At 38.1% G+C, this 25,095-nt stretch overlaps 1 protein-coding gene across 7 annotated transcripts in view; it reads left to right on the top strand.

Annotated features, from left to right (window-relative positions):
* The window catches only part of INTS4 (integrator complex subunit 4), a 110,982-nt gene that overhangs the window by 56,206 nt on the left and 29,681 nt on the right, over positions 1-25,095 (top strand). For all 7 annotated transcript variants that reach the window (XM_072725990.1, XM_072725991.1, XM_072725989.1 and 4 more), the window contains 5 exons: positions 2,948-3,019; positions 5,403-5,577; positions 12,807-13,012; positions 20,594-20,736; positions 24,007-24,122. In XM_072725990.1, coding sequence (XP_072582091.1) covers positions 2,948-3,019; positions 5,403-5,577; positions 12,807-13,012; positions 20,594-20,736; positions 24,007-24,122 — 712 coding nt within the window. The remainder of the gene's footprint in view (positions 1-2,947; positions 3,020-5,402; positions 5,578-12,806; positions 13,013-20,593; positions 20,737-24,006; positions 24,123-25,095) is intronic.

Raw genomic sequence — 25,095 nt, 5'->3', positions numbered from 1 at the left:
CTCTCTCGCATGATAGTTCTTTTTTTGGTATTGGGGTGGAGTACTTTTCTCTGCCACCTAATTAGGTAGAAGCTAGAGGCTAGGCTAGTGCGTAGACTACGTTATTATTAAGGAGCCTGTAGTGAGCAATTTTTGCTTTGAAAGTAGGTTTGACAACCCTAGTTTGTTAAATATCATGGTTTTTTTTTTTAGTGTTATAAATACAATTGTTAAGAAGAAATAGTAGTAGTAGTAGTAGTAGTAGTAGTAGTAGTAGTAGTAGTAGTACAGTTGAAGGGAATTTATCTGAATGTATTTATCTTGGTTAAAGTAGACAAAAATATAGATGTTTTTCTGATTTTTGAGGTGTCCTTTATGACAAGTTCATCTTCTTGGTCACGTCTACTCCTCCAGTATTTTCATGAATGATGCCATCATTTACCCAGTTATAAACCCAGAGGCATTTGGGAATTTTTTCTGTGTCCCATAACCAGTGAGTCATCAACTCTTTTCTTGACATCTCCTGAATCTCTCCCTTCTCTGTTTCTACTGGATGTGTACTAGTTTAGGTCTCAACATTTTTCAAGGGGATTATGATGTTATAGGGCTCTTGGTATTTGTGGACTAAAATGAAAAGCTTCACATATTCTCAGATAACAAAGGAAATTTTTTGTAAATGATAATATGTAATTTTTTGAGGCTAGAATTTGGATAGTACACCATCTTTGTTACTGCATTGGGAGAACTCAGCTAAAGGCACTGGTGGAGGCCATTGAGATTAGGGATTGGAGTAGTTCACTGTGAAGTCATTAAAACTTCATTCTTGGAATACCTGGCTGGCTCAGAGAGCTTGTGGCTCTTAATCTCAGGGTTGTGAATTCAAGCCCCACGGTGGGCATAGAGCTTACTTAAAAGACAAAACAAAAACTTAATTCTTTATTAGAAAAAAAGTACCCCCTAAAAAGGTCAGCTGTTAATGCTGGTGATCAAACTAAAGAGAAAGTTGAGGAGGTCTTAAAAATTTAGAGTTCTTGGGGATCCCTGGGTGGCACAGTGGTTTAGCGCCTGCCTTTGGCTCAGGGCGCGATCCTGGAGACCGGGGATCGAATCCTATGTCGGGCTCCCGGTGCATGGAGCCTGCTTCTCCCTCTGCCTGTGTCTCTGCCTCTCTCTCTCTCTCTCTCTCTCTCTGTGGCTATCATAAATAAATAAAAATTTAAAAAAAATCTACCATTTAAAAAAAATTTAGAGTTCTTATTCATAAAACTGATATTTGGATTAAGAACATGAATGTTAGATTTGATATGGTTCAGATCTATGTAACAAAGAAGGCCATCAACTGTACCATGTAGAAATAGGAAAAAGTAGGTTTGAAACAACTTCAATGAAAATAGCACAACAGTTGCTCTCCTGGAGTTGTGGGAGAGGCATTAACTTGAATAAGGATATGCCCAAAGAACATGTAACTTTCTATGGAAAATGTGATTGGAGAAGTCTGAGCCTCTATAAGCATTTCCATATTCACTAACTTAGGAATTTGAGAAGGTTGCCAGTATATTCTTTAAGAATGCCTTGGACCTGCTCTAATAGCCTGCTAACCTGTCTCTCTGCTTCATTTTGATTCCTTCTGGTCCATTAGCCACATTGCCACTAAGATGATGTTTATAAGGTGTAAGTCTTTGCTTCTCCCTATTTGAAATAAGCAAGATACCAAATCTCTCAGCCTGTTTCTCATCTAAAAAAGGATAATTTTGAGTGCCTGTCTGGCTCAGTTGATAGAGCATATGACTCTTGATCATGGCGTTGTGAGTTTGAGCCCCATGTTGGGTGGAGACATTACCTAAAAAAAAAAAAAGATAATAATAAGGATAATAATAAGGATACATTCTTCATTGGATTGTTAGAATAAAAATAAAATAGAATTAAAATACTTTATAGTGTTGAGCTCTTTTTGAGAAAAGATTATCTGGTTATTCAAAATTATGGCAAACTTATTCTATAACAAATACGACAAAGGGTTATGAAAAAGGCCCTTTATGATTTCATCCCTAACCATCCTGCTTCATTTTTAGCACCCCTATCCTGCATCCAATCGACAGAACTGCTGGATGTTTCCCACACGGCATTCTCTCTTTATGCATTTGCACTTGTGACAATTCCCCTGTCTCCACACTGTAGTTTGTTCTCAGAGTTTCCCATAGAAAACTTGTTGGGAATAATATAATACCCTGCATTGGGTATATTATTATTATATATATTATTAATATAATAATATAATAATATTAATTATTATAATACAATAATAATATAATATAATAAGTATTATACCATTTTATACCATAATACAATTATCTGTTTACTTGTCAGTTTCCCTCACTAATCTGTGAGGTCATTGATTCGTGGAATTGACGTCTTCTCTTTTGTATTACTCTTCCTAGTAACTGTAGGCATATAGTTGAATGATTGATAAATAAATATCTGTTCATTGAATAAGTGAATGAACAAATGAATGGAAAGACTAGAATAAAAAGGAATGGAGAGACAGTGAAAAGTAGCAGTTGAGTCAAAGGATTCTGGAACCTGGGTCTATAGCCTAGCTCTGTAAATTATACTCTTTGTGACTTTGAATGAATTACTTAACCCTCTTTGTGCCTTCTTTTTTTAACTTTCTCCCCCCCCCCCCCCCCCCACTATATAAAATGGGACTAATAGTATTTACTTCATAGCGGAACTAAATTAGTTAATATATGTATAAACAGTGTATGACACATAGTAAGCTCTATTTAGTTGCTAGCTGCTGCTACTAATGTTTTTATTATTTTGCTGGTGATTGAGAACCAGTCAGCATCTTTACTGCCAAGAATAATGTTATCTTTATCCATGTAAGCTGGCCTCAGACTTTGAATTTTAAGATAATGTTCAGGTCTTAAAAGTTGGTTAATTTGCTCCTGATTCTTTGTCTTTACAGGGCTCAATGGAACAAGTTAGTTCGCATTTCTTGGAGCAGACACTCGACAAGAAGCTCATGTCAGATCTCAGGGTAACTTGGATTCTTTGTTGCTTAAACTGAGTTTCTGTAACCAGTATCAGTCAGTATAGCTGTCTTCGAAGTTGTGTGGATTTAATTTTGCAGCCCATATATTTGTTAAGTAAATGTTCGGTGACTAAATTACATTTTAGTTTAAAATCTTATTAACTTGGGGGATCCCTGGATGGCTCAGCAGTTTGGCGCCGCCTTTGGCCCAGGTCGTGATCCTGGAGTCCTGGGGTCGTGTCCCACATCGGGCTCCCTGTGTGAAGCCTGCTTCTCCCCCTGCCTGTGTCTCTGCCTCTGTGTGTGTGTGTGTCTATCATGAATAAATAAATAAAATCTTAAAAAAAAAATTTTAGTAACTTGAACCAAATTACAAATTACGTCATTTAAGTTCAAATTATTTTATTTTAAAATTATTTTAGTGAAATACTTTATACAGGTGTATTTTACAAAGCAGAGGCAAGATTAACTTTCTGTTTGCTAAAAACTACAAAGATCTGGTCTGAATTTTATGACCAGGTGAGATTTTATGACGTTAGGATTCCTTTTCTATACCAATTTCCATGGAGGAATCAGTAAATTCTTTTTCTGAAAAGTAACAAAGTGCCTCTTATAGAATGCCTTTAAGCCTTGACCATGTTCTCTAATATAATTGTAGGACTAAATATGAGTTAGTACGTCATTATCTTAATTTTTATTTTTTATTTATTTATTTTTTAATTTTTAGATTTTTAATTTTTATTTATTTTATATTTTTAAAGATTTTATTTATTTATTCATGAGAGACACAGAGAGAGGCAGAGACATAGGCAGACGGAGAAGGAGGCTCCATGCAGGGAGCTCGACGTGGGACTCGATCCTGAGACTCCAGGATCATGCTCTGCGCCAAAGGCAGGCACCAAACCACTGAGCCACCCAGGCGCCCCTAGATTTTTTATTTATTCATGAGAGACACACACAGAGAGAAAGGCAGAGACACAAGCAGAGGGAGAAGCAGGTTCCACGCAGGGAGCCTGACGTGGGACTCGATCCCGGGTCTCCAGGATCACACCCTAGGCTGAAGGTGGCGCTAAACTGCTGAGCCACCAGGGCTGCCCCTATCTTAATTTTTAAATTACAAAAGTGATAATAAAGAATTACAGAATCTTTGATAAATAGAAGGAAAAGGAAAACACTTTACTTATATTCCCACTACTCTACACATTGACTTTTGTCATGCTTTTATGCATGTTTTAAACATAAATAAATCCTTGTATTTAGATAAGTTTGCAGTCTAGTTTTTACATTTATCACTGTATTGTATGCCTTTTTTCATATAGTCAACTTTAATACTTAGTATTTTTACTGATTGTGTAATACCTTAAGCAGATGTGACAATTTCTTAGCCCTGTCTTATATATTTAGATTCTCCCATTTTTCCACCATTATAGATCATATAAAGAATATCATCTTGCATATTAGATCTTTTCTTCTTTTGAGTCATTCCATAAGATAAATTTTTAAGTTGAGGAATTTCTGTTTACGCTTAATAAAACATTGCCATATGGATTTCCTGAAGGGCATTGCCTTCATTTGAGGCTGGTGATTAAGTGTTCTTTTTATATACTAGAGTAGAAATGCAAAAAATAGCATGCTCGTGATAAATGGCAAAGGATGGGTAATGCAAGGGTTTCTAAGATACATCACAGGGTATGAACATTACTGCTGGGTCTGACCCACATCCTTGTACACTTAGGTGCACTATTTCATCAGGGCCTTTCCTATGATCAACCATAAGGATGATGGCTGATGAATAGGAAGGCCGATGACCAGGAAGAGTCTTAAGAGGCTGATATATAAAGCAGAATGGCAATTCATTCATAATGAAAACCATAATGGGTTGAAATAGATATTTACTTTAGCTGACCAATATGTTCCCTCTTAGGCAGTCTATGAAGAGTGTGAATTTACCAAAAAGTTGCATAGTGAGTGCAGTGTTACTCAAATAGAGCACAAGTATTACCAAATTCAGACTTCTACTGGGACTAAAAAAATTCTTTTCTAGGGCTACTTAATTATCTGCCAGGATAGTGCTAGAGGGACACTGCTATTATTTACCTCTCTGGTTCTCCCTTTCCGGTGTTGCAATGGCAAACATAAACTACCTGTCTGATCGGTGCATTCTTTTATTATCTTTAATAAGATTAATATCAGCTCTGACAGACCTGTGAACCTTTGGTCTTACTTTACACTGAATTTGCATTTTTCTGCTCTGATCAGTTGAATGCTTCTTTTGAAAATGTAATTCTCAGAGAGCAGTCTTATTTCCTACTTTCCTGTGTTCTCAGAATACGTTTTTCTGTTCCCTCATGAACCCCTTGCAAATGGTAATTGTCATTGTCCTCTACAGAGAAAACGCACTGCACATGAACGTGCCAAGGAACTTTACAGCTCAGGAGAGTTTTCCAGTGGCAGAAAGTGGGGAGATGATGCACCCAAAGAAGAAATAGATACAGGAGCTGTGAACTTGATTGAGTCAGGAGCTTGTGGAGCCTTTGTTCATGGATTGGAAGATGAGATGTATGGTAAGTATGACTGCATACTAATAACAGTGCCCATTTACTGAGTGCCTGCCGTGTATCAGGCGTTACACTGGTTAATATTAACATGTAGTGTCTCTTTTAGTTTTCACAGTCATTCTATGAAATACCTACTGTTACTTAATTTCAAGAACAGAAGATTGAGGCCCAGGTGGTATAATACAGTGGTTAAGAGCATGGACTTTGGGTTCAGTCCATCTAGGTTCCAGCATTTATATAAAACAAGGTTAATAATAAATGTTTCTGAATTGCAAGAATTAAATGAGATTATATAGACACAAAATACTTGGCATAATACATGACCCAGTTATAGTAAGCCCTTAATAACTGGTAGTACAAATTGATTTGATATTATTTATACCAATAATAATAACTTGTTATTGGTCACCTAGCTGGTATGAGACAGAAGCAAGATTTGAGCTCAGATATGTTTGACCTCAAAGTCTTTATATTATGACTAATGACTTTCTTTCACCTTCATATTTTTAAAGAAAGTATGTATTTTATTTATTTATTTATTTATTTATTTATTTATTTATTTATGAAAAAAAGTGTGAGCAGCAGGGTGGGGGCAGAGGGGTTGCAGGGCTGTCTCACAACCCTGAGATCATGAACCTGAGACAAAACCAAGAGTCTGACAGTCAACCCACTGAGCCACTCAGGAGCCTCTACCTTCATTTTTGAAAGATTATTTCACTGGAAATTGAATTCTAGTTTAATAGGGTGGGTTTTTGTTTTTGTTTTTGTTTTTTCCAGTCTTACTAGGTGTTCCACAATTTTCCAATTTGCATTGTTGACAAGTCTGCTGCCATTTTTTTGTTTGTTCTTCTGTATATGTCTTTGTATAGCTGCTTTTTTTTTTTTTAAGATTTTATTTATTTATTCATAAGAGACACAGAGAGGCAGAGACACAGGCAGAGGGAGAAGCAGGCTCCACGCAGGGAGCACGATGTGGAACTCGATCCTAGGACTCCAGGATCACGCTCTGAGCCAAACAAAGGCAGATGCTTGACTGCTAAGCCATCCACGCATCCCCTATAGTTGCTTTTTTTTTTTTTTTAAAGATTTTAATTATTTATTCATGAGAGACACACACACAGAGAGGCAGAGACACAAGCAGAGGGAGAAGCAGGCTCCCCGCAGGGAGCCTGACCTGGGACTCCATCCTGGGTCTCCAGGATCACGCCCTGGACTAAAGGCAGCGTTAAACCACTGAGCCATCGGGGTTGCCCCCTATAGTTGCTTTTTAAAAAAGTTTTAAATTCAAATTAGTTAACATACAGTTTATTATTACTTCAGGGGTAGAATTTAGTGATTCATCAGTCATATATAACACCCACTGCTCATTACATCAAGTGCCCTCCTTAATGACTATTACCCAATTACCCTTCACTCACCTCCCCTCTTGCAATCCTCAGTTTGTTCCCTATAGTCAAGAGTCTCTTATGGTTTGCCTCCCTCTCTGTTTTTATCTTTATTTTTCCTTCCGTTCCTCTATGTTCCATGAGCTTTTTTTTTTTTTGAGTTTTGTTTTTTAAATTCCATATATAAATCCTACAGTATATGTTTTTCCCAGACTGACTCCTTTCACTTAGTGTAATACACTCTACTTCCATCTATATTGTAGTAAATGACAGGATTTCATTCTTTTTGATGGCTGAGTAATATTCTATTGTATACATACATCTTCTTTATCTCTAGTTGCTTTTAGAATTTTCTCTTTGTCACTGGTTTTAAATAGTTTAATTGTGGTGTGTTTTGGTGTCATTGCTTCATGCTTCTTATGCTTGAAGTTTGTTGCTTCTTAGATTTGTGGGTTTATAATTTTCTATCAGATTAAAAAATCTTTTGCCGTTATTTCTTCATATATTTTTCTGTCCCATATTCCTTTGGTGACTCCAGTCACACATACAGTGGACTACTACAGGTTGTCCTGTAGCTCATTGGTGCCCCACACCCCGGCCCCCTTTGAAGAGAAGTAGTGGGAGGAGGGGCAGGAGGAGAGAGAGAGTTTTAAGCAGGCTTTGTGTCCAGCATGGATCCCAATGCAGGGCTCAATATTACAATCCTGAGATCATGACCTGAGCGGAAACCAGGAGTCAGACACCTAATTGACTGAGCCATCCAGGCACCCCTCCATCCCTATTTTTATCTTGTCTTTTTTTTCTTGTTTCATTTGGGATATTTATTGCTTCGTATTGGAGTTCACTTATCTTTTCTTCTGCCATGTGTAATCTGATTATACTCCCATCCAGTATATTTTTCATCTTAGACATAATAGTTTTCATTCATATAAATTCAACTAGAATTTGAGTTTGCTTAGTATCTCCCATGTATCTGCTTAATCTGCTTGATCTTTAACTTTGTCAACAGAGAATGCATTTATAATAACTATGCTAATATTTTTGCTTACTAGGTCTGTTGTTTTTGTCTACTAGATCTATTTGTGTGATTTCTGTGTTGGTTTTGATTGATTTTTCTCCTTGTTACGGATATTTTCCTACTTCTATGCATGCCTAGTAATTTTCAGTTGGATGCCAGCCATTGTGAATTTTACTGTGTTGGGTAATGAATATTGTTATATTCCTATAAATATTCTTTTTTTTTTTTTAAGATTTTATTTATTTATTCATAGAGACACACACACAGAGAGAGAGAGGCAGAGACACAGGCAGAGGGAGAAGCAGGCTCCATGCAGAGAGCCTGACATGGGACTTGATCCAGGGTCTCCAGGACCACGCCCTGGGCTGCAGGCAGGGCTAAACCACTGCACCACCGGGGCTGCCCCCTATAAATATTCTTGAGCTTTGTTCTGGGTTGCATTTATTTTGGGTCTTAGTTTGAAGCTTTGTTAAAGGGAATTGAAGCAGCACTTCATCTAGGGCTTATTTTTCTCCCACCTCAAGCTCTTCTTTTTTTTTAGTACCCATCTCTCTTTATATATATATATATTGTTTTGTTTTGTTTGAAAGATTTTATTTATTTATTCATGAAAGACACAGAGAGAGAGAGAAACAGGCAGAGAGAGAAGCAGGCTCCATGCAGGGAGCCTGATGTGGGACTCGATCCCAGGTCTCCAGGATCAGGCCCTGGGGTGAAGGCGGCACTAAACCGCTGAACTACCCGGGCTGCCCTATATTTTTGTTTTATTGAAGTTCGATTTGCCAACATATAGTATAACACCCAGGGCTCATCCTGTCAAGTGTCCCCCTCAGTTCCCATCACCTAGTCACCGCATCCCCCTGCCCGCCTCCCCTTCTACTACCCCTTGTTTGCTTCCCAGAGTTAGGAGTCTCTCATGTTTTGTCACCCTCTCTAATTTTTCCTACTCATTTTCCCTACTTTCCCCTATAATCTCTTTTACTATTTCTTTTATTCCCCATATGAGTGAAACCATATAATGATTGTCCTTCTCCAATTGACTTACTTCACTCAACATAATACCCTCCATAATACCCAAAATACCCTTCATAATACCCACGTCAAAGCAAATGGTGGGTATTCGTCCTTTCTAGTGGCTGATCAAACAAACTCTTCTGAAGAAACAATTGTAGACCATTTGTGAGCTTTGGAGATTGTTCCCTCTAGTTCTTAGTAGTTCTTCCTCAGACTGCAATTTCTTTGTAAATCAGAACTCAGCTGATAACTTGAGGAAGACGCTCTGCAGATCTCCAAAGTGTTCTCTCTCTAGTTCTGTCCTTTCTGGTACTTTGCCTTATGAACTCTATACATATTGGCTTTTCCAGACTCCCAGCTCTATCTTCTCAACTCAGGGAGATCTAGAATCTGGAAATTCTTTCCAGATAATAAACTGGTATAATTCTAGAGCCCACTTCATTTATTTCCTGTCTCTCAGGGATCACTACCCTTTATTGATGTCTAGTGTGTTGAATACTGTTGTTTCTGATTTTTATTTCTGTTTCTAGTTGTTTCAGATAAAAAGATAAGTCTAGTCCTTGTTAATGGCCATCGTAAACAAAATAGAAGTTCTGCAAAGCCCTTGTAATTTCCATAATATGATGCTATCTCTCTCACATAAAGAATGTCATTGCAAAAGAAAAAAAAAAAGAATGTCATTGCTTTGAGATGGTTGACTATAACCGTCTCTTCACTAATTTTAGTGAAATTTTCAATAATTATAACAGACCAGGAGAGTTAATGTTGATTGTCCAGATTTTAAAGTAGATTTGTATCATAGGATTAGAACTCAGGTCTTTAAAATGCCTATAAAAAATTACCTCAGAATAGAACTTCTTAGAAGGGCAAGAAAATTACTTTTGAAAGACAGTTTTCTGTTAAAAGATATAAGAATTGAGTTACCTTATCTAGTTTGTATATGGTTTTCATGAGTGGGTATCTTCCCCACTTTCTTAAAGTTTGCATTATGCCACTTTGGTTTTATGAAAGACCTATATTAGTACCTGTTTTTGTTAACCAAAAGAAATCCAAAGAGTACTTTCGTTTTTATGGAAAAAAGTTGTCACCATCACCATGTAAATCTTTTGTAAAAGGTGACACAACGTGAACTTCTACAAAGTGGGGGATACTCTGCTTTACATTGTTTATACTCTGCTTTACATCATTTCAGTTTATGAAAGGTTTCATCTTTCAGTCTACTTTGGATAATGGATGAAACTTGAATGTAGAAATTAGTTAAAGCAACCTGTGCTTTTTTTGTTCTTTGTGAACTTGATACATGAATTATACTTTAAATGGATTTCGTAATAAGGAAGTCCAGTTTTAATAGCCATTTTATCCTAAGACAAGTAATGAAACTGTTTTATTTAGTTTCTACTAGCATTTTTGCTTTGTTTAGTTTTACAGTTGAATTTTGTCACCATTAATGTTTATTTCATTTAGTTCTACATATGTTTGTCACTAATGGTTTTGGTGGGTTTTTTTTAAGATTTTATTTTATTTACTTGAGAGAGAGAGAGAGCATGAGTGGAGGGTGGGGCAGAGGAGGAAGGAGAGGGAGAGAATCCCAAGCGGACACTGCACGGAACTCAACTTGGTGCTCCATTTCACGACCCTGAGACTGACCTGAGTCGAAATCAAGAGTCAGACTCTCCATCCAGGTGCCCCAGTTTGTCACTAAGCATTAGTCAAAGGAACTTAACTTTGGAAAGCAAATAGATCATAACCAGGATCAGGTATGGCAGCTTTCTAATTTTATCATATTTCTAAAATTCTGGGACACATTGCTGGGAATGAAATGGAGCCTTATTTCATTAGCTGTGGACTTTAGTATCACACATACTTATAGTTCTGTAGTTGTTCCACGTTCTACCTCTCTTTGTATATACGATTTCTCTACTTAGAAAGACCTTTTTCCTTTCTTTTGGCTTAGCAACTCCTCTAGATATTGTTTCAGAGGTCACTTGTTCCAGAAAGCTGCCTCTGAACCTGTTTAGTGGGCTGCATACCTCTTCTGCATATTCTTATACTCCCTGTGTTTTTCATCGTACCACTCATCGCTTTGTAATGCAATTAACTATTCTTTTCTGTAGGCGCTGGGAGACCGTCTCTTTCTTGCTCATCTTTATGTCTTCAGTACTAAACACATAGCTAGCAAATTGCAAAGCCAGGATCTGATTACATATGATAAGGCACCAGAGGATCCTTTTCCTCCCCTCTGGCATAGCTGATTCCTTTTCTCTGCCCTGGACCCTTTAAGGAGACCGTAATACATTTTCAACATTCCAAAGAGTCCAGTAGAAATAGTTAATTTACCAGACTACCCATACAAAGTGAAACACCAAGTTTCTTTGCTTCTGCTTGGAATTGCATCAGCTCACGTCCATACTGAGCATCTCATGCTGATCAGAAGTGTCCCTGTGATTTGCTTTGTGGACTTGCAAGAGTTACGTATGAGTTAGTGTGGTATAATGGGCGGAAGCCCTAGGTGGAAGAGCCAACATTTAACACATTTCGGTCCATCTCTGGCTTTCTTTGTAATTATTAGCAATTTCATGTTTAAATTACATGATTATGAAATGTAGCAAATCCTTTCCTTCTGATGAAAGGAAGAATTCATCACTACCAAGAAAATTCTGAGTCATCACCCTGTAATGTAGTAATTCTGCTTTTAAAGTATCTATAAAACCTTATACAAAAAACAAATTATATTCGTGAGTTTTTTTTTTTTTATTCGTGAGTTTTAACCAGTTTGAGTGGGTTTTCTTTCTTTTTTGAAACTATACATTTTGTTACAGAACCATGTGGGAACCACGGGAACAAAACAAGCACATATGGAAGTCTTGTGAGCATTGTCTGTAGTTTACTCACCTCTCATCTTTATATCAAGGCACTTAGCACAGGGCCTGGCATGTAGTATACATTCAGGAAACATTACTAGTGAACAAATGAAGGGCTTTCTGGATCAGTGACTTTACTGTTATATATGTTCAGGCCATACAGAGAGGTAGAAGACATGCCTCTGTTTTCAAGGTGCTTGTGAGATGGATACCTATGCTGTACCTAACATCTACTGGGTTTTTAACATATGCCAGGCACTGTACTACATGCTTTACCTACATTATGTCATTTAGTCCTCCTAACTACTCTGTAAGGAAATGAGTATTATCCCTGTTCAAGGTGAAAAAATTGAGGTGCTAGGAAGTTAAGTTACTTAATCAAGATCACCCTTCAAGTTAGTGGAGGAATTACTCTTCACAACTTACTGTGAGACCTTTATCATTCTAAAGCTTGTATCCTTAACCACTATATAATGATAGTCTAGAATGAGCAGACCTGGATACTAGTCTTATCTCCGCTCTCACTCACCTTAAGGCCACTTAATTCACTTTGCTGAATCTTATTTCTAAGATGAGAAAATAATATCTAGTCTGTTTTAATCTTAATTATTTAAAATCTGCTTTTTAAAAAAGTACTGAATGGAGTACAGTGGTTGGAGGACTGGGGTATATAAGAACTTAGTTTTCAAGAAGTTCAGATAATAGAGATAGATGTGTGACTTGATCGCATGTCTGCGACTCAGGTTGTAAATCTTAGTCCCTGTGACACCAAAGTCTTTGTTCTTAGGTCAGTGTGAAGATGATAGCTGAATCTGTGGGCATGGAGGAGACCTCCCAGAAAGAGTTTATTAAAAAGAGGAGTAGAGAGCAAAAGACAAACCTGAATGAAAAGGAATCTTTGGATTTGTCCTATGGCTCTTAACCTGATATGCAGTGTTATTTGTTCCCTGTGTCTAGAGGTCCGCATTGCTGCTGTGGAGGCTCTCTGCATGCTGGCCCAATCTTCACCTTCTTTTGCGGAGAAGTGCCTTGATTTCCTGGTTGACATGTTTAATGATGAAATTGAGGAAGTACGTCTGCAGTCCATACACACCATGAGAAAAATTTCTAATAATATCACTCTCCGAGAGGATCAGCTTGATACTGTCCTGGCTGTGTTAGAGGTGAGTCTTCATAGTTTGTTACTCATTTCTTCATCAGTACTTCCTGAGAGCCACTTTATTTTTAAACCAGGCGTTATGGGGTGCCATGGCAGTCGGTTGGACATCTAATTCTTGATTTTAGCTCAGGTAGTGATCTCAGGGTTATGAGCCCTGTGTCAGGCTCTGTGCTCAACATGCAGACTGTCTCTCCTTCTGCCCCCTTTCACCACATGCCCATGCACAAGTTCTCTCTCTCTCTCTCTCTCTTTTTCTCTCTCAAATAAATAAGTAAATAAATCTTTAAACCAAGCATTGTGCTAGGTACTAGTGATGCAATAGTGTATGAGCAGCACGATCGCACAACTCCACCAAGGTGGAGGAGACTTACCGTTAAACAGGAAACTCAAAGCTCAGTATTGTTGTGATCAGGAAAGGACAGGGTTGCCTGAGGTAAGGTTGGGAGATGGGGAGGGAGGAAGGAATGCTATAGTGAACACTTGGAGGAGGAAAACTTGGGGAGGCCTTTTCTTAGGAAAGAATGGCACTGATGGTAGGGTAGAAGGGCACCAGAGGGAGCAGTGTCTGTGGATCCAGAGGTAAGAGTGAGTATGATGCATTTAAGGAATTAAAAGAAACTCATTGTAATAGCAGCATAGAGCTGAAGTGATGTGAAGAGAAGTGGTTATAGATAAGGCAGGGGACTAAATAATGAAGAATTCTTTTCAGCCTTTGATTTGATTTACTGCTTCTAGTGAATCGTAGGATGTTACAGCAGGAATAGATCTTAGGGAGTCAACTCATTCAACCCTAGAGTTTTACAAAGAACAAAGTAATTTGTTTGTGGTCACATTGCTGGTAAGTGGCTGTGCCAGGATATGAACACAGATTTGCTTTCCAGGCTGTACAACTCTTTGTGGTTCTTGAATTATTTTTCTAAAGTATTTGGAATTTATTTGTGAGTCCCGACATTTTTCAGAATATTAATAAATGAGATTTGGCCTCTGGGTTTCTTTCTTGTTTCTGTTGGTTTTGTTTTGTCAGATATTGTGAAAAGGATAGCTATTGGGTGTTTAGTCATTAGCACTTATTACAGATTTCTGCTCCATACAGATTGGGTGCTTTGATTTTGAAGTTCCCTATCAATTTCCTCAGCTGCTTATCTTAGCACTGCTGGTAGGATTTTTCCTGAATTACAAGTCTGTATTTATAATTTTCATTTATTTTTTTCCTACGAAGACAAGTTTGCATTCTGTGCATTGTTCTCTGTGGGTGGGCTTGCTGCCTAGCCCTGCCTTTCCTTTTTGCATTCTTTCCCACCATTCCTCCTCTTGAACTTGATATCAGTCACTCCCTTAATCATCATGCTTTTCCTCACCATTTTTCTTTCACTGTTTTTCCCTTCAGCCTGCAAAAACTGCCACTTTTTACCTCATAGACTTTGCTTATCCTCAGATCTATATGAGGCAGCATATTTCCTAAGTAACTCCATCCTAGGTGGGTTAAGTAGAACTCCTCTGTCTTCATGGGTCACCCTGTGTCTAGCATATATCAAGATGGTTGTTGATATTTGAATTCTTTATTTCACAAGACTCAGAGCTTTACAGGATCCTGGCTTCTTTCATTTTTTTAAAATTTCTTGTGCCTTGTAGTGTCTGATACAGGTAGATGCTCAGGAAATGTTTGCTAAATATCTGAGCTCTGTTCTGAGGTATGTTTTGATATACAGAATTGTTCATAGGGCCACAAGCATGCTTAAGTATCTATGACTATAGTTTTCACATTTTATTGCTAATGGCAGATTTTATCTAACTCCTTCTCCTTGATGTGATTATGAGCTACCTAAAGAGAGTGACCATGTTATACCCTTTATCATATTCCTTTGATGTGGTAACTAATGCATATTGGATGCTTAGTAACATGTTCTAAAATAAATCTGCACAGGTCAACTGTATAACTAGGAATTTCTTAAGAAGCATAGTCAAAATTGTTTTCTTACTACTTTGAATTTGTTTTTCCAATACATTAATAGAGCTGCCTTCTATCAGTGGTGGTGATTTGCTATATGGGAAACGTATCTAACGGTTAAGTGTCAGTCCCTGTCTTTGGTCCCTGGCCTTTTTACCTGGGTTTTTTGTTTGTGTGTGTGTTAGTATTTATTGACCACCTATTATTTGCCAGGCACTGTGCCAAGGAGGATACAATAGTGAGCAAAAACCTTGGCGCTGCTGCTCTCGTGGACCTTATAATTTAGATATGAGGGAGATAGACAAATATGACACAAATAGAGGTATAATCATCTGAGTAAGGAGCACATGACAGAAAGGAGTGAGGTCCAATGGGCATATGTTATGGAAGCACTTAGTCTTTGGAGGCTAACGGGGTGCAGCAAATCAGGGAGTGTTTCTGAAGCTGATCTCTGAGGAAGAAATTAGACCCTAACTTGGCAGAGAAGAGTTGGGAGTATGGAGTATAAGAATATTCCAGGCAGGGCAGCAGCAAGTGTAGAAACTGTGGTAGGTGGAAGGAAGCATGGCACAATAGAGGGACCAAAGAGAGCCTAGTGGTAACAAAGAGCTAGTGTGTAGCATGAGATTAGGCTGGAGCTCTCATGTAGAGCTTTGAAAATCCTATTAAGGGAAGAGCACCTGCATGTTACTTAGGGTGTCCACCAGCTTTGTGACTTCAGACATATTATTAATTCCCACCAGTCCTTGGTTTTCTCGTGTATAAAGTGAGGATAATTCCACATATTCATATGTTTCTTTTAAGAATTGAGAGAGATTCATGTAAAATGCGTAGCATGATAGTAGTTCATAATATGTATACAGTCATTCAAGAAACATTACTGACTTTTTTGCAGAGCCAGCTTCTGCACTAGGTTCTAAGGACAATTAGTTGTTACCTCTGATTTGTTCACAATTTTTAGAGAAGGCAGCAGTATAAACCAGTAATTACAAGATCATATCAAAAGTAAGTAAGCTAAGGAATGACATTCTGGCTAGAGTGCTATCATGTAGCTACTGATGAAGGCTGGGAGGGCAGAAATGGCACAGCATAGACAGAGATGTTGAGAAGTTCACATGGCTCTGAGGGAGAAATGAGCAAAGAACTGATTGTGAAGGACCTTGTGTGCTGTGCTGGGGAGCCTGAGCTTTGTTCGAGAGGTGTGGGGAAGCCAAATGAGGTTACTAAACAGCAAAAACGGAGTCAGATGTATTTATTAAGGAGTTGGCCTGGGTAATTATACAGAGAAGAATTGAGAGACTTGCAGGCTGAAAGAGGGTTCCTGGAGAATAAAGAAGTCATAATCTCAAACCTAGCTTTGGAGAAGAATCTCTGATTCTTAGATTTTGCTGTGTGGATGCAGATGCATTCCTTTAAAATTTTTAGTTTGATTTGCTTCATGTATTAAGTAAACTTAATACTATAAAACTTTTAGGAGAAAATATTTGTGACCTTGGATTAGACAAAGATTTCTTAGACATGACACCAAAACTTAACTCATAAGAGAAATAACTAGATAAATTGGACTTTATCAAAATTTAAAAGCTCTTCAAGATATTTCAAGATGCTCTTAAAGTATCTCCCAAAATATGATTTAAAGTAATTATAAAAACAGCACAACAATGTAAATGTATTTAATGCCATCGAACTGTATAACTTAAGATGTACGTTGACTTAAAATGGTAAATTTTATGTTGTGTGTATTTTACCACAATAAAGAGAGATGATAGGATCAAATCAAACATATATAATGCCTTTAATGTATTAACTGTGCGCAAAAGGGGCAGATGGACTTGGATACAGAAACATGCATAGAGGAAAGGTGATGTGAGGACATACCACAGACTGGGAGAAAATATTTGCAAAACACATATCTGATAAAGAATATAGAAAGAATTCTCAAAATTCAGTAATAAAAAAGCAAATCACCCAATTATGAAAGCATCTGGCACCCTCGTCCACTGCTGATGGGAATGCAAAATGATACTGTCACTTTGGAAGTTTTTTTATGAAGTTAAGCATAAATTTACCATTTGATACTGTATTGCCACTCTGAAGCATTTCCGAAGGAGAACTGAAAATCTATGTCCACGCAAAAGCCCGTATGCCAATGTTTATTGTGGCTTTACTTAAAATAGTCCCAAACTGAAAACAGCACAAATCTTTGAGTTGGGGGATGGGTAAGTAAACTAGGTAATGTATACAATGCAGTACTACTGAATAATAAAAAGGAATGAGTTGCTGATAACATGTAACAACTTGGGTGAGTCTCACATGCATTATGCTAGGTAAAAGTAGCCAGCCATGATTCCCTTTATATGACCTTTTGGGAAAGATAAAAAAATTCTTTTTTAAAGATTTTATTTATTTATTTATTCATAAGAGACAGAGAGAGAGGGGCAGAGACACAGGCAGAGGGAGAAGCAGGCCCCATGCCGGGAGCCTGATGTGGGACTCGATCCCGGGTCTCCAGGATCATGCCCTGGACTGAAAGCAGCGCTAAACCGCTGAGCACCCGGGCTGCCCTGGGAAAGATAAAATTGTAGCAGAAAATATATCTAGTTGCCAGGGACTGTGGGCAAGGGTTAGACTACAGAGGGACCCTAGGGAAGAGTTTGGTGATGGGAGTGTTTTATATCTTGATTGAAATGATGGTTATGTAACTATATGGCTTTGTTAAGCTTATGGAAGTTGTTCACTGAGAAGGATGAGTTTTACAGAATGAAAACTATACGTCAGTAAACCTGACTTAAAACAATGTTTTGGAGATCTCATTTCCACTAAAAGGTACCAAAATACCTAAGAGAAATGGCTGATTCCAGGTCTAGTGCAGGAAATTTAACAAAGTGAGCTTCTACCACCTTGTCATATAGAAAGCAGTTATTAGCTATCAAAGACCTCTAGGATCATATCAGGAAGACCCAGGAGACACATCATTAAGGGTTATAATACATTATTATAGACACATCATTAAGGACTATAACTGCAAATATGTTTAAATTCATGATTCTGTAATGATACTTAAAACACTGCATTAGCTGTCTTTGGAAGATGCTTGGTAATCAACTTCTTATTTTGGAAACTGGTAAATTAAGGAATCAAGCATTAATCCTTTCTTTTCCTATACAAACTGAACTTCATGATAACCAGCGAGTTGATAAGGAGAAGTTTCTTTTTATGAAAGTATTCCAGTTAATAAAGAAGAATGGTAGGATTTGTGTATCATTGTTTTACAACTTTAGTGAATTAGTAGATCTAGGCAGTGATCACCAGTGGTTACGAACCTCAACCAAAGAGAAACAGACATATAGTTCCTAAGGGAAGTACATCATACCACTTGAAGTGGTCTTGTTAAAAAAAAAAGATTTTGGGCAGCCCTGGTGGCTCGGAGGTTTGGTGTCACCATTCGGCCCAGGGTGTGATCCTGGAGACCCGGGATTGAGTCCCACATCGGGCTCCTTGCGTGGAGCCTGCTTCTCCTTCTGCCTGTGTCTCTGCCTCTCTTTCAATCTCTGTGTCTCTGAATAAATAAATAAATAAAATCTTTAAAAAAGTTAAAAAAAGATTTGAGGGGATCCCTGGGTGGCTCAGTGGTTTAGCACCTGCCTTCAGCCCAGGGCGTGATTCTGGAGTCCCGGGATCGAGTCCCACATCAGGCTCCCTGCGTGGTGCCTGCTTCTCCCTCTGCTTGTGTCTCTGCCAGTCTGTCTGTCTGTCTCTCTTTCTGTCTCTCTTTCTCTGTCTCTCATGAATAAATAAATAAAATCATTTAAAAAATGAAAAAGAAAAAAAATGAAAAAGATGTGAACATGAATCTGATCAAGCCTCTAAATCTAACTACCATAATAGGATGTATAGGGAAGAAATTGTATGGAGAGAAATATGAGATATACAGTGATTTTACATATTAGAAGATATCCTTTTTTAAGGATTTTATTTATTTGAGAGAGAGTGAGCAAGAGAGAGAGCGTGAACAGAGGGAGGAGGAGAAACAGACTGAGCAGAGAGCAGGGAGCCTGATGCAGGGCTTGATCCCAGGACTGCAGGATCATGACCTGAGCTGAAGGTAGATGTTTAACCGACTGAGTCACCCAGGGGCTCCAATATTAAGAGATACTTAAGGAACATATTGCTGCAAAACAAACTTTTTGAGTCAGAGAAATGTGAGTACATACAGGATATTTGGTATTAAGCAATTATTAAATTTTTAGGCATGATATTGGTTTTGTGGGTTTTTTAAAATTAAGGAATCCTCTTTAAAAATATATTTATGGGGATGGCACCTGTGTGGCTCAGTCTGTTAAACACCTGTCTTCAGCTCAGGTCATGATCCCAAGGTCCTGGGATTGAGCCCCACATCAGGCTCCCTGTTTAACAGGGAGCCTGCTTCTCCTTCTTCTCCCCACCCTTGCTCTCTCTTGCTATCTCTGTCTCTCTCTCTCTCTCTCAAATAAGTAAACAAAATCTTACTGATTGATTGAAATATTTCCCAATGAAATGCTATGGTTTCTCTGGCTGGCTTCAGAAAAATCTAATTGGGAGGAGTGGGTAAAAGTCTAGATGAAACATGATTGACTCTGAGTTAACTGTTGAAACTGAAGGATTTACAATCTCTACTTTTATGTATGTTTCAAAATGTATGTACTAAAAAGTTTTGAAGAACTGACAGCAAATGTTGTGGAGATAGCCAAGAAGAATAGAACTGATATACATCCATATCTTTTAGCATTAAGTTGTTGGTGACCTTTTCCAAGCATATTAGTGAGGCGGAGCAAGTGTTGGGAAGGAAAGAAGCCGTTTTCTCCAACATCATCTTGTAACACTCTCTTTTTATTTACTCTGTTCTAGCCACATAAACTTCCATACTATTTTTCAAACATGCTTCCTCTTCATGGCCTGTATATTTGCTACTCCCTTTCATTATCCTGTGTAAAATACCCCACCTATCCTAGTATGCTTACCTTTAAGCTGCTTTAGTTTCTCCCTCATACTTATTACTATCTGACCTATATAGTTACTTATTTTTGTCTTTTCGCTGGAATGAAGATCCTAAAAGCAGAGATTTGATTTTATTTGGTGCTATGTCACTAGCACTTGGTACATAAGTAGCATAGGTAGGTGCTTGATAAATGTTTGTTTAATAAATGTTCATTAGGGCAGCCTGGGTGGCTCAGCAGTTTAGCGCTGCCTTCGGCCCTGGCTGGGATCCTGGAGAACCGGGATCGAGTCCCGCGTCGGGCTCCCTGCATGGAGCCTGTTTCTCCCTCTGCCTCTCTCTCTCTCTGTGTCCCTCATGAATGGATGAATACAATCTTTTAAAAAAAAAGAAGAATTACTTACATAAATAAATAAATAAATAAATAAATATTCAGTAAATGTTGAATTTATATGAATGAATGAGCCAATGAATGAATTCTTCAAGCCTTTTTCAAGTGTTACCTCTTCTGTGAGGTCTTCTCAACTCCTAGCCCCTCCCCTCCCAGAAAGTTGGGACTCTTTACCCTGTGGTCCCATGGTAACTTGTACCCTCTACTGTAATAGCTAATCCATAGTGACTGCTGTTATTATTATTGCTATTACTATTATCTTTTTTAAAAGGATTCGTCCAGAGATATTCGAGAGGCTCTTCACGAACTTTTATGCTGTACTAATGTTTCGACTAAAGAAGGGATTCATCTTGCACTGGTGGAGCTGCTGAAAAATTTAACCAAGTACCCTACTGATAGAGACTCTATATGGAAGTAAGGATTTTTTGCTCATTTGCTCACTGAGTCCAATAATGTGGCAAATGTATGTTATTGGCATTATTCAGTGGATCTGAGGGTATGGCCCTCAATTTTGCCTTCAATTTAGAAACCTGATTCAACTTAACTGAGCACTCAGGAGTCTGATTCCTAAATTGAATATCACATTTTTAGATTACTTATTTGTCCATCCATCCTCCTAGCAGATAATATGTGCCTGTTACTGTACACTTATTATGTGCCAAGCCCTGTGGTAAGTGCCAGAGGTACAGAGATGAGTTTATTAGATTCCTTTTTCTCTTATATAATAATAATAATCACTTCTTTGTTTGTTTTGCATTTTGTACAGATCACAGCTATCATTGTAGAGATTAGAGGCAGGACTGGCACTTTGTCTACAGATGGAAAATCACTATCATATTTTCTCCTTGATTACCTCTATCTTTACTGACTAGAGTCAGACTTAACATTGTTCATGAATTACTGTTTGAAGGACTGATTGCATATGTTTATTATAAAATGTATATAGTTGTGCTCCGAATATTTAAGTGAGCTTATGAGATAAGATCACTCCAGCGGTATAGTTCACTGATTTTCAGAAAAATCTGTTACTAAAAATAGAAAACAGTGGGTCAGATCAAGTACTTGCAGGATCTATTAAAAACAGAAAATACCAGGGGAGTCTTCAGGGTGCACTCAGTCATTTGGGGTGTGGGGGTTGTAATGGGGAGAAACACCTGTATTGGTATGTGTAGTTCTGCAGTGACACAAAAGGAATAATTAATTCCATTTGATGAAAGGGATTGTTAAGGAATATTTCACAGAACATTCTTTTTGCCTTAAAATTAGATATGTAGTTATTTGGTTCACCCCGCATATTTATTTGAGACTGCCTTTATTGGGTAATTGTAGACAGAAAGCATTTTTACCTTCTAGTGCTCCAAAAGATTTGAAAGTAACCTATTCTTTTTTTTTTTTTTTGAAAGTAACCTATTCTAATTGTCATTTGAGTTTTCATTTCTTTCCCTCAATGGTGGCTTTACTTAGGAATACCAAAAAAGGATGTGTAAAAGAATGAAGGAATAGTCACAGTGACATATTTTTAAGACATTTTGAAAGATAGATACATTAATGAAAGCTTTGAAGGAGGTAGTTTGTCCTGTTTATGTATCTTTTAGTTCATTCAATATGCTTATGGAGTACTTGGCTGTATAACCCGATCACTGTGTTAGAAACTGTGGAGAGTTAAAAATGGATTCAATTCAGAGGCCTTGCCTTCAAATATCAGGAAAGGAGAGAAGTAGGAAATATGTAGATCAGTAGAAAAAATACTACAAGTCAGAATTGAAGTCCAGTTTCAGAGAGGCCCAGATGCTTGGGTGACCCGAATAGAATAGGAGATATAAAATAAAGGAGTGGTACCTGGAGGCCAAACTACATTTATAGTGTCCCCTGAAATACAAGACTAAAGGAGCTGAGAGAGTTCAGAAAATTGGTGCATTAAGTTCTTTCCACGTAGAAGGAAAAGCAGAATGGGGAAAGGTAAACTTTCCTAACAATACTGTTTTAAATGGGATACTTATTGTATTCCATATTTGCATGAATTTCATGGTGCTTGTTTCCTCTCTATTGCCAGTCTATTTGTTTTTCTGTCCTTGGGGAAGTCCCATCTCCTTTGCGAAATCTCTGATCATGGTGATCTCCTCTCTCTTTGCCAGGTGGAAAGCAGAGTATTATTTATTTGATAATTCATTACTTTGTAGTGTTTGTTGTTACAGCCCCAGAAATAAGGATTTATGGGACGCTTGGGTGGCTGAGCAGTTGAGCCTCTGCCTTCACGCCCCAGGGCTTGATCCCAGGATCCGGGATCGAGTCCCGGAGCTCCGTGCAGGAAGCCTGTGGCTCCCTCTGCCTGTGTCTTTGCCTCTCTCTGTGTCTCTCATGAATAAATAAATAAAATCGTAAAAGAGAGAGAGAGAGAGAGAGAAGGATTTCTTTTCAATTCAGCACACCTTCTAAACCAGAATTTAACAAAAGATAATAGAAATGCATAGTTACCAGTGCACATGTAGTTCTTTATAGCTTGTAAAAGGTTTTCATGTTGTCATAATAGCTAACTAATAGTTACTTAATAATAGCTAGTTGAGGGATCCCTGGGTGGCGCAGCGGTTTGGCGCCTGCCTTTGGCCCAGGGCGCGATCCTGGAGACCCGGGATCGAATCCCATGTCGGGCTCCCGGTGCATGGAGCCTGCTTCTCCCTCTGCCTGTGTCTCTGCCTCTCTCTCTCACTGTGTGCCTATCATAAAAAAAAAAAAAAAAAAAAAAAGCTAGTTGAATTCTATGTGACAGACACTTTGCTGAGTACTTTTTATTCATAATCTCATTTAATCCTTACAGCAACTGTATGAGGTAATGATTTTTAATCCCTTTTTGTAGGTGAGAAACATACCTGGCCAAGGCTATACAGTTACTAATTTTCATGTTTCAGATCAAGTCACTTCTGATTTCAGAACCTTCCCCAGGATATCAGTTAGAATGCTTTTGCCTATAAGTAATAGAAAATCTCATTAAAGGTTGTTTAAACAGTAAGGTCTAATTTTTTGGCATAACAAATCAGGAAGTCAGTTTTAGAATTGGTCATTCAGCAGCTTAACAGGGTTAGAACTCTGGTTGATTTCTCTGCAGTTCCCTGGCTTTCTTCTCATATTTGCAGGATGGCTGCCTCATAAGACAATATGTTAAGGCAGAAAGGAAAGGGCATTCCCTCTCACACATTTCTCTTTTTGCCTAGGAGAACACTCCTGAGTAGCTCCTCACCAGACTTCTCTTCTTGCTTCTTTGACCAGAAATGGGTTACTTTATTACCTGCAAAGCAGTCACTGGAAAATGGGAATGGGATTATCATGATGGGTTTAGGCCAGTTGTAGTTGAGCCCTTGAGCTGAGCCTATCTTCTCTGAGCACCTACCTGATACCTGAATAAAATCAGGGTTCTCTTGGTAAGGAAGTTGGAGAATATGGCTGTTGTTTAAATAACCAGCAGTAATTTATGCCATACCAGCTCTTTAATTTTCATGATAGCAGTTTTTTAGATGAATTAACTGAGTTCCAGAATAATTAAATGACTTATTTGAGGTCATAGGTGTAGCAAAAATGGGTGGTTGGGAATTTATAATTCTGAATCAGGTTTTCTGATTCTAATCCCCAGTACATTTAAAGCTTTTATTATTAAGTTATTAAGATGGGCTCTCATTTTGTTTATTTCAGGTGCTTGAAGTTTCTGGGAAGTCGGCATCCAACCCTGGTGCTTCCCTTGGTGCCAGAGCTCCTGAGCACCCATCCATTTTTTGACACAGCTGAACCAGACATGGATGATCCAGCTTGTATCCTCTGAGATTAGGACAGACTGGGCTGATGTGATGGGTTGTTTGTCATCTTCTTTTGTAGTATAGCTTGGCGGGGGGGGGGGGTCCTGAGTTTAATTTTTTTCATTTCTTTTAAGTAAGAATATATCCTGAGGGAGCCTACTAGTTATTATTTTTAGCTTTTATTCTTGTTTTCACAGTAATTCACATTTGTTATATAATACCAATATTATTAGTATTTTTTATCATTTCTTGAGCACCTGTTATATTACACACTGTTTCATGCTTTATACATTTACCACTGATCTGCTATATAACTCTTTAAGCAGTACATGTGGGATTCAGAGCCAGACATCTTTGGTTTTAAAACCTATGAACTGGGATGCCTGGGTGGCTCAGCAGTTGAGCATCTGCCTTTGGCTCAGGGCATGATCCTGGGATCCAGGATTGAGTCCTGCATCGGGCTCCCTGCGGGGAGCCTGCTTCTCCATCTGCCTATGTCTCTGCCTCTTTCTCTCTCTGTCTCTCTCATGAATAAATAAATAAAATCTTTAAAAAAATTGAAATGGATATTGGGTAGACAAATAGCAGACTCTTCTATAGGGATACATACAGAAGATTGGAAACTGTTTATTTTTTAATTTCTGTTTTTCCCTCTGTTAATTTTTCCCCTCAGTTATAAAATTAATATACAAAGAAAGTCCAAAAAGTTGAAAGAAGAAACTTTGTATTTAACATCCAAAGCCCTACTAGTCAAAGTAATCAACCGTTAGCATTTTGGTGTATTTCCTTCTTTTTTAAGGCTTGGTGTTGAGATTTTGCTGTTACTATATATATTTTTTTAAACTTGGAAGATCTTCAGTTTTTTTAAAGATTTTATTTATTCATGAGAGACAGAAGAGAGAGAGAGAGAGAGAGAGGCAGGGACACAGGCAGAGAGAGAAGCGGGCTCCATGCAGGGAGCCCAACGTGGGACTCGATCCCGGGTCTC

Source organism: Vulpes vulpes, chromosome 11, assembly GCF_048418805.1.
Source record: "Vulpes vulpes isolate BD-2025 chromosome 11, VulVul3, whole genome shotgun sequence".
NCBI lineage: Eukaryota > Metazoa > Chordata > Mammalia > Carnivora > Canidae > Vulpes > Vulpes vulpes.
The sequence above is the reverse complement of the archived record's forward strand: the minus strand, read 5'-3'. Positions and strand labels throughout refer to the sequence as shown.